The sequence below is a fragment of the Pelmatolapia mariae genome, linkage group LG10_11 (assembly GCF_036321145.2).
Source record: "Pelmatolapia mariae isolate MD_Pm_ZW linkage group LG10_11, Pm_UMD_F_2, whole genome shotgun sequence".
NCBI lineage: Eukaryota > Metazoa > Chordata > Actinopteri > Cichliformes > Cichlidae > Pelmatolapia > Pelmatolapia mariae.
In genome coordinates this window covers 53,016,430-53,027,430 of record NC_086236.1, presented here as the reverse complement: position 1 = coordinate 53,027,430, position 11,001 = coordinate 53,016,430, and the positions used below count along the sequence as shown (strand labels likewise).

The following is an 11,001-nucleotide window of genomic DNA, read 5'->3' as shown; positions in this document are numbered from 1 at the left end:
ATGTTTCTTGCAAATAAAAACAAAAACAAAATAAACACCCAAGGCATAGGGACAATAAGTTAAAAAGTGCATATTTTGCTTTTATTTACCGAATTATATTATATGCTTATGGAAACAGGTTGGTTGTCCTCAGAATATTTCATGACTTGATACTCACCAAACCCAAGGTTGCAACAGAAAGATAATGGTGTTAAATAGCAAAACAGCCAGCTGTTAGCCGTGTTACACTGTAGCCCTCTCACAAGAATATATATGTTCTAATATTACATGTCTTTTGCTTTTAGAAAGATAATGCTGTATTCTTGATGCAATATGTTGCAGTCCAGATTTTGCAGTTTGCATGAGGGCATTGCAAACCCTCATGCTCCCAACCGTCATAGAATGCTCTCTCGTGTTTTAACTTTTACAAACTTCCTGTGGATTTGCATGTTTATCAGCAGCGACATACACCCCACACGAGTCTCAGCTAAGCTGTCAGATTTGGATCAGACGTTCTTCTGCAGAGGATTCATTAACAGCCAACAAGACAGCTTCACAAGGTATTTACTTCATTTTTCACCAAGCATGAAAGATTTCCCAGGAATATTGCTCTAAATATGTATATGTGCATAAAAAACCAGGAAATTCATTTTCTTACACTGTCACATGATGTAAAAACACTAATTTAGTGTTATTTCACAGGACTAGTGCTAGTTTTCAAGAACAGGGGTGATGTGCAAAGCTGTATCTAAACTACAGAGGGATAAAGTTGTTGCCATACCATGAGGATATGTGAAAGAGTTGCTGAAGTCAGGTTAAGAAGGGAGGCGATGTTTGATGAGCAGCATTATGGCTTCATGCCAAGAAAGAGCACTGCAGATGTAATGTTTGCCTGAGAATGTAGATGCAAAGTATAAAGAAGGTCAGAATTCATACAGGAGCAGCAGAGAAGCATGTGATGGTGGTGCTGGACATGTGTGAGAACAGCGAGACAGTAGGAGTGGCAGATGGATCCAAGGTGAGGGTGGGATTACATCAAGGATCGTCTCTGAGCCCCTTCTTGTTTGCAACATTAGGTTGACAGATGAGGTCAGCAAGGAGTCTTTGTGGACTATGATGATGACTATGATGACATTGTGTTCTTTAGTGAGAGGACTGAGCAGGTGGAAGAGAACCTGAAGAGGTGACGGTATTCACAGAGTAGCAGGGAAATCTAGAGAAATTTTGTTAGCGTGGCTTGTGAGTGACATGGGATTCAGATGGGGTGGCAAAAACAATACCATTTTGAGTACATAAATTAGAAATGAGTCCTTCAGAGGAACACCTCAGGTGAACATTAGAGGCAAGACTGTGATGGTTTTGACATGTGCAGAGGGATAATGGATATATATTGGACAAAGGAAGTGTAAGATGGGGGAAAAAAACAAAATCTTAGTCAAAGTTCCTAGATGTACTGTATGTCTTATAACATGAACATGCAGAAGGTTTGTGTGACTGAGGATTATGCTCAGCATCCCACATAGTAAAATTGGTATGGCCCATATCTGACCCACACAATGTGCTTACACATGGCCCACATACCGCAAAGAATGACGGCCCTTTGGTGGCCCAGATCTGGTTTGCCAGAGGTGGCCCACAAATGGGCCAGCACAAGGCCAGTTGCAGACACACTGCTGGCCCTGTGCTAGCCCAGAACAGTTTCAGCTCTGGCCCCAGATGTCAGCCTAATGTTTACCTTAATCAAGCCATGTAATAACAACATGTGCCAGAACATGCAACACACGTTACTATTTGTCAACAAACAGACGGTTGAAGCTGTGTTCAGCTTACCGCATCATATATCAGTTGCACGGAAGTAGCTGTAAGTAATCTAGGCGCTGCAGCTTTAAGCAGCTGCGCGCTCCCTTTGTGTTGGTGGGAAAATGTACCATGTCGACCAATCAAAAATGATATGGCAACATGACATTTGGTTGTTTAGGAAGAGGGGGAAGTTTTAGGAGTGAGAGAGAGAGAGAGAGAGAGAGAGAGAGCAGAAAAAGAGAGAGCGAGTTTTGAGATGTGAGAGATTTGTGACCTTTAGCGTGTTTGGAGTGTGTAGTCAGTGTGTAATCAGTGTGTTGTCTTGTGTAGTGTTGTGGATAGTTTTGTGTTGTGTGTCAGAACAATGAGGCGACTGCTGTCTCCAGGTAGAAACCAGCAGTGATACACCTGCTGATGTCAGACCTGCAGGTATCAGGCTGTGATTTTCTCCTTTATAGTGGACAGAAATATTTGGAGTGGCACAAATAATTTGTGTGGCATCTTACTGAATGCAGAACACCTGATTGTTATGTAAATAGTTTGAAATGGTTATTTAAAAAGGGGGGTAAAAGGTAAATGGCTGCAAATAACTTTGTTGTTTGCAAAACTTGTGCATAGGATTTTAAAATTGACAATTATATTTGCATTTAAAGTTATGAAATATGATTCATTAAACATGTTTGTGGTTGTTACAGTAAAAATTATAACTTTTCCTACTCGGATTTTATGCTTTTTGTCTCAATTTAGATCAATTGTGTTAATACAGTATGTCAAAATGAAAACATAACTGTAAATTCAGACACATGAGGTTGTGCTGAAAAGGATGATATCAAACAAGGCAAAGTAAATAGTTTTTAAAGGTGAAATGTAGAGGAAATATCAAAAGTAGTCAAAAATGGCCAATTATACCCTGGATCCCAGAGGGTTAAACGTTTTTTTTTTTTTTTTTTTTTTTAAGTAACGCAATAGTTACTTTTCAAGTAATTAATTACTTTTAGAATCTTGTAACTCAGTTACTAACTCAGTTACTTTTTTGAAGAAGTAACTAGTAACTATAATTAATTACTTTTTCAAAGTAACTTGCCCAACACTGCTGCTATGTGGGATAGTGTCACATGAAGGCAAATGATCCACTCTGGTGACCCTTAAAGGGTGCAGCAGAGAAAAGAAGAAAAACTAAATCACACTTTACAACTTTACTTACAACACTTGATTACAGAAAAGGTGTGCTTTTTTGAGGATTTCAAATTTTGAGATAATGTCCTTTCATGTTTGTCTAATTGTCCGGGAGCTATGCTGACATACTGCCTTAGACTGAATGTCACCATAGCTTCAGTTTTAGTTTCCTATTAACTTTGGCTGGGAGCTGAACTTTTTACTTATTGTTTTTCTTTGCAGGTCTAAAGTCAGTGAGGGAGATGAACACTAACTCTTTCAATCCAATCAATACAACTGCTGCACCTAATGGAAATGGCTCTGAGAATAGTGACAGTAATGGTGGGCTCAACATCATGTCTCTCATAATTTATTCCCTGGCTTTTGTCCTCGGTGTGCTCGGGAATGGAGTGGTCATCTGGGTGACCGGGTTCAAGATGAAGAAAACTGTTAACATAGTTTGGTACCTCAACCTTGCTGTGGCTGACTTCCTCTTCACTGCATTTTTGCCCCTGAGTGTGACTTACACAGCTTTGGATTTCCACTGGCCTTTTGGCAAGTTCACGTGCAAGCTGAACACCACCATCAGCTTTCTGAATATGTTTGCCAGTGTCTACATTCTGGTGGTGATCAGTGTGGACAGATGTGTGTCTGTGGTGTGGCCCGTCTGGGCACAGAACCACCGAAATGTACGCAAGGCATCCTGTGTGAGTCTGTGTGTTTGGGTGGTGGCTTTGATTCTCAGTGCTCCATACTTCATCTTCAGGGACACTGAACAAGACTCTGACAAAATGATTTGCTTCGACAACTATGCTCTTTCTGATGACCATGAAGCACCATCGGTGAAAAACTTTAGGCAATTTCGTCATCAGGCCATGACTATCACGCGCGTCCTCCTAGGATTTGTTGTGCCCTTCACTTTCATTGTCTTGTGTTATGTTGTTATAATCCATCGTCTCAGAAGAAACCGCACACTGGCCAATCAGTCAAGTCGCCCCTTTAAGATCATCGCTGCCATTATCATCACTTTCTTTCTGTGCTGGGCTCCCTTTCATATCATGGGTCTAATTGAGATGGCAAATTACATGCCAGAATATTCAAGTGAAATATTAGATGGCATCATCACAATTGGGTTACCAATAGCCACCAGCCTGGCCTTTCTCAACAGCTGCTTGAATCCACTGCTGTATGTGTTCATGGGCCAAGATTTTAAAGATAAAGTCTGCAAATCCATCCTGAATGTGCTGGAGAGTGCCTTCCAGGAAGAGGAGACACGCAGTCACACTTACACAAAGTCAGTGGACACCACTCAGAGCCAAGAGAGTTCAGATTTGAATACTGAGGTATAAGAAACAAAATAATTAAGCTGTAAAGCATATGTCAAATTGCTTATGGGCTTTTTACTACCTTAAGTATGATTCAGATATGTGACTGATGCAGTTGTGCTATGCAGACTTGCTGTTGGTTTCTTTGATTCACAGCTGTGCATTCAGGCTGCTTGTTTTTGAAATTCAAAGGAATTGTAAAATTCCTTTTTCACTATATGTCATCACTATTATATTCTTACACTCATCTGCTTTGTATAATATTTTTCTAAAATTTTAACAAAATGAACTCTTTGCAAAAGCTTCTATGTCTATGTAAAGAATATAATACATATGTACTTTTTCACTTTTTCACTTCTTCTCAGCTATGGTGGCATCAATAAAAGATGACAATGATGATCATTCTTTCATATCATCATTTAAATTTTGAGAGTATATTTGGACTTAACTGTTTCTCCACTTATACATCCTATAATCACCACATGTGGGCTCAAAATATATATTTTTTATTGTATTGTATATCTATAAATAAATCCTCAAATGTGTATCAATTAATCCAACATCTAATAAGAAGCATCTAATGACAGCAGCTTATCACTATCAAAAAACAAGTAACAGAAAACACTGATTATTATAACATCAACCAGTAGAGGGAGCTGTTTGCATACTAAAACGTCGTTGCACCGCCACACATGATTGAGTTGCAACTTCTAATAGCTAAATTAAGAAAATCAGACAAAATGCGCTTTGTTTCTCTTATGTGTTGACTAGACAGGAAGTGCATGGTTAAATCTGTCATTTATAAGCATAATCATTTTTGGTGCACTTCTTATACATTTAATACATTTTTATTTATATAGCACCTTTCAAGACAGAATCACAAAGTGCTGCACATAAGATTAAAAGTCATAAAAAGATTTAAAAAGAGAAAATAAAACAGACAAATAATTAACCAAAAGCAGTATGCCAAAGCTATTTATTAAAAGTAGGCAAACAAGTGAAATAAAGGGTGAATTAAGAGAATACAGTGTTTATAAGATGACATGTAATTATCCTGTGTAAATAAATAAACACACAACACAAACAAATATATAAGATTCATGAAACATGCATTTTGAACAGTTTTGTTTTCAGCACAGTTTTGTGTTCAGCCACACAGCTGCACCTGAAAGCAAATACAAATACTTCAAATTGTATCATTGGCATCCCTTTGGCCACCAATATGGCCTTTCTCAACAGCTGCCTGAATCCACTGCTGCATGTGTTTATGGAATAAGATTTTAAGAAAGAAGTCTGCAAATCCATTATGAATGTATTTGAAACTGTCCTCCAGGAGGAGGAGAAACACTCTCACACTTACAATAAGTCAGTAAACACAAATACAACTCAGTTTTAAATGCTAATGTTCAAGGCTTGCAATGACTTAAAGAAACAAAGAAACAAAAGAAACATTACTCCAGAGGAAATCTTTCTAAACCTGATTGTTTGAATTGTATAAAAATATAACTGTTCTTATAATGTTAATTAGATGGCAGTAGCTAAAGTTGTTCATGTCTCTTTAACTCACAGTTGCAGTTTGTGCTATGTTTGTACGATTATGGAACTAAAAGTGGTTGTAAAATGCCACTTCCTGGAAAATAGAATGAGTCAGTAATTTCAAAATAAGTATTACATTTGTTTCTGGTCGACTTTGTGTAACACAACACTTGGACGTGTGACTTGTCCCACAAATGCCATATTAGGTAAGAGAGGTGGGCATTTAAACTATTAACTATATAATAAAGATAACACATTCAGTCAATATATTTATTATGACCGGAATACCACTGAGTTCCTTGTAAGACCATCATGTGAATTTTCATATTTTTTCTTACTTATTTAGCATAACAGCAGTCTGGCATATTCCCTGTTAATATATGACATAAGAGTTATGGTTGTTGTGTTTTATTTTGTTTAACATTTGCAGCTTTGTATAATTATTTATTCTTTATTTTTACATATTATTATATACTGTATAACTTAAATTCAATTGCACTCTTCTCACCTTAGTCTTTTCCACCATTGTTAATTGTGACATTTCCCTCTTTTGCCTAAAATGCCATTTAGTTTTAGTCTTAATTTAGGCATCTTAAAGAAAATATTTTGCATATTTGCTTGCATATGTTAGTATTTAGTTTTACTAAATATATATCTATTTTTAGTTTTGTTCAGTATCTGATCCCATCTTTTATGATCACAACAACATTTAAGACTTTGTTTCCTGTTTTAGATGTTTATCAGGCATTCAGTATCATAATCATTTATGTTTGTTTATATTTTCTTTTTTCATTAGAGATTACTGAAAACAAACTGCCTTGGCTCCATCATGATAAGGGTCTATGCCCTGCAGCCTTTGCTTGTGTTTCTGTTATCTTTTCTTTCTGTCTGGGAACTACAGATAAAAAATTGGCTCATAGCTAAATCCGGTATATTTAAAGCAATGTTTATTAAAGTGCATTGTCCCTGTTACAAATAAAGAATTAAGGTTATAAAGTCTATATAGTCTCCACTTCTATCACATCTTGAATGTTTGATTTATAATCAGAAAAAAATATTATAGAAGGGGTGTATGAGAATAGATTTCTGGGTGTGACGTCAGACTGCAAAATCTGCTGGAAGCCTCATGTTAGAAATCTAAAAACAAAAATAGCAAAGAGCATCCCAGTGTTGGGGAAAACAAGGCACATTCTGAACCAGTAATCATTGGATATTTAAAACTGTTCAATGGTTTGATCTTACTTAAATTGTGTTGAGTGTTTAAACAAGAGAGAAAGGTGTGAAAATGTTCGTGCCTGAGTATAAAGTGTATAAAGTGTGTAGTGAGGGGTTTTACAGCCTCAAAACATCTATAAGAATTGTAAAAAATAAAGTTGGCTACTTCATGGATTTGACTTATCACGGGTTATTTTTAGAACGTAACTCCCACGATAAACGAAGAACCACTGTACGTCCATCTAAGACATACCTAAGATAGTATATATACAGTCCCGATCAAAAGTTTGAGAGTACTTGAAAAAATTTTTTAAAAAAAATCATATTTTGCATAGTTGGATCTTAACAAGGTTCGAGCTTCAATATGCAACAAGAAGAAATGGGAGTGAGACAAAACATTATTTTGAGCATGCAATTTACTGAAAACAACACTTAAAATGAAACAGGTTGTTTTACAGCTGATCAACTGTTTTACAGCCTTTAAAAAGCCAAATCTGTGCAAAAACATGGATTCATTGTCATTTTCTGTCAGGTAGTCACATTGTCATGACATTCTGATGGCAAAGGCAAAAAAAGTTCCCTTTTTGAACGTGGCTGGGTTGTTGAACTGAATAAGCAGGGTCTCTCGCAGCGCACCATTGCTGCTAAGGTGGGATGCAAGTGAGAGTGAGAGAGTCATTTGGAATTTCTTAAATAATCCTGCAGGTTATGGAACAAAAAAGGCAAGTGGAAGACCTGAAGAAATTTCACCAGCACTGAGTCTGAAGGATCCAACTGGCTGTCCGTCAAGACACTGAACGGTCTTCAACACAAATTAAGACCATTACTGGTGCCGACTGCAGCCCCACAACCATCAGAGACTGAAGGGCTTCAAAAACAAAAAACGTCTTCAAAGGCCTCGTCTCCTTGAACGCCACAGAACTGACTGTTTGGTCTTTGCAAGAAAGCACCAAACATGGGACACTGAGAGGTGGAAGAAAGTTTTATTCTCTGATGAGAAAAAATGTAACCTCGATGGTCCTGATGGTTTCCAGTGTTACTGGGATGACAAGTAGATCCCACCTGAGATGTTTTCTATGTGCCTAAGTGGAGGGGATGCCATAATGGTCTGGGGTGCTTTTTCTTTCAGTGGAACAATGGAGCTTGACGAGGGGAGGTGCAGGGGCGTCAAATGGCCGCTGGCTATGTCCAGATGTTGCAGAGAGAATGCCTCATGACTCAGGGCCCTCGTCTGTGTGGTAATGAATGGGTTTTTCAACAGAACAACGCTACATTACACAATGCATGCAGGAGAAGGGACTACTTCCAGGAGAATAAGATTACTCTTTTGGACTATACTGTGTGTTCCCCTGATCTAAATCCAACTGAGAACCTTTGGGGATGGATGACAAGAGAAGTTTTAAAAAAATGGACAACAGTTCCAGACAGTAGATGCCCTTTGTGCGGCCGTCTTCATCACTTGGAGAAATGTTCCCACTTACTTCATGGAAATGCTTGCATCTAGCATGCCGCAACAAAGTTTTTAAGTGATCAATAATAACGGTGGAGCTACTCATTACTAAGCTCATGTTTGGAACTTTTTTTTTGGAGGTGTGGTCCTAAACTTTTGAAAAGCCTGTTTCAGTTCAAGTGTTGTTTTCAATAAAGTGCATGCTCAAAAAATGTTTTTTGTCTCACTCCCATTTCTTCTTGTTGCATGTTGAAGTTCTACTTGGAACCTTGTTAAGATCCAACCATTCAAAACATAATTTCTTGCTATTTTTCAATCGGGACTGTATGTGTATGTTAAAAAGTATATTCAAAACATACATAGATGCATATATACACATATATACACGTGTGTGTGTGTGTGTGTGTGTGTGTGTGTGTGTGTGTGTGTGTGTGTGTGTGTGTGTGTGTGTGTGTGTGTGTGTGTGTATCCCTATTAACTGCCTATGCACATATAATGTAAATTTCATAATCACTACATGAGTGCACAAAACAACCATTTTTTTTGTTATTCTGCATTTATAAATGAAGTGTCAAATGTGTATGAATTGATCCCATATGTAATACATCTAACACAAGAAGATGATTATCAAATAGCCAATAACAGAACACATGTTAATAATACAAAACACAGCAGCACATGACTAAGTTGCAACCTAATGTTAATTTAAGTCAGTCAGTGTCCTCTGACATTTGCCCTCTCTTACAATTACAATTACACAGGCAAGGGTGAAATCATTTGTCATTTCTGAAGCATAAGTACTTTTGGTAGATCTCCAAAGCCAAATATTATCAAGAGTAAGTAAACAAATGAAACAAGATTTATAGTGTTTATAAGATGAAATGTTCTTAGCCTGTGGGCAAAATAAGCGCACACACATTATTGCTGTCAGATTAGGTAAAAACCAGCAGGAATACTTCATCTTGATTATTCAAAATCATTAAGGTCCTGCAGTCTGCATAATATCCACCTGCTACTTCGTCCCCATTTATTTCTATGAGAAACACATTTACCTCGAGGTGAAATGACCAGAGCGTAGCACGAAAAGCAGGAGGAATTCCTTTTGAAGAAAGGAATAGAGTCCGATCCAGAAGACAGAAAAGTGACAAATTTCCAATGCATTTCCACCAAAGACACAACGATTAAAAACATAGAGAAAATGTTGATACTCTGTTTAACAACTGCCAGCTGTTCAGTTTCCCACGAGAATTAAAAAAAACAGACAAAACATTTTCCATACAGGAAGAGACGTGGTCCTCCTATACCTTCCAACCCAATGCTCAGAAGTGGGTGCAAAGAGTTGTAAGGCTATTAACGAGATGAATAAACTTTTACAGTTGTTTCATGCAGAAAAAGTAAAGCCAGGAGATGTCAGAATCAGAATCAGAATATTTTATTGATCCCTAGGGGAAATTATTTTTTTTGTTACAGTGCTCCATTACAAACAAACATTAACAAAGACAGACAGTAAACTAACTAAGAATAGCACAATATATACATGCATATATATATATATACATAAAGTCACTTATTAATAAATAGCTAAAAAAGAAACATGTGTAGCTGTTGCAGTAAACAGTGTGTTAGGTGGATGAGTTGTACAGGGAGATGGCCACAGGCAGGAATGATTTCCTGTGTCGTTCAGTGGTGCTTTTCGGTACTCTCAGTCTCTCACTGAACGTGCTCCTGTGACTGACCAGCATGTCATGGAGTGGGTGGGAGGTGTTATCCAACATTGTCTTTATCTTGGACAACATCCGCCTCTCCGACACCACCTTGAGGGAGTCCAGCTCCATCCCCACAACATTACTGGCCTTACGGATCAGTTTATCGAGTCTGTTGGCTTCTGCGACCCTCAGCCTGCTCCCCCAGCATGCAACAGCATAGAGGATCGCACTGGCCACAACAGACTCGTAGAAAATCCTGAGCATTTTCTGGCAGATGTGAGTTATGCTCTGCCTACAAACTATTGCTCATTTTATTTTTTTTAACTGAATTTTCCATTTATCTCTCTTCATGTACATTCTTTTACCTAAGAATGTAATTAGGGAATTAAGGGTTATTCTGCCCTGACTAGGGTGTAAAGCTGGTTTCTAGACTGGCAGATAGCATAACAGGTACACAATAAACATCCAGGAGCCAGCAGGTACGTTTTAGATGGTTACTGTAAGCACTGTAAAACTGTAATACAGAAATGAAAAACAAAATATTACATTTCTGCTATAATTGACTTGCCTTTACAGTACTACACACTAAGCCATGCACTATCATGTACATCACACGTAAACACATCAACATATCCTGAAACCTTGGTTATTTGCCCTAGGTATTTAACGGTTAGCTCAATGTTAACATTATATTGGAAATCCCATAGATGGGCATATGTGTTAGCATCGTGGCCGTTTATCCCACACGTCAAAGTTTCTCACAAAAAACTCTAAACAGTTACACAAAACTATCGTGGGAAAGCTTAACACAACAGATAGCAACAACTTACAGGCT

At 37.7% G+C, this 11,001-nt stretch overlaps 1 protein-coding gene across 1 annotated transcript; it reads left to right on the top strand.

Annotated features, from left to right (window-relative positions):
- The first annotated feature begins 455 nt into the window (after positions 1–455).
- Positions 456–4,468, top strand: LOC134637843 (chemerin-like receptor 1). The gene is made up of 2 exons (XM_063488370.1): positions 456–539; positions 3,178–4,468. Exon 2 carries the CDS (start codon positions 3,198–3,200, stop codon positions 4,281–4,283), a length of 1,086 nt encoding a protein of 361 aa, XP_063344440.1. The 5' UTR covers positions 456–539; positions 3,178–3,197; the 3' UTR covers positions 4,284–4,468.
- Positions 4,469–11,001: the final 6,533 nt, after the last annotated feature.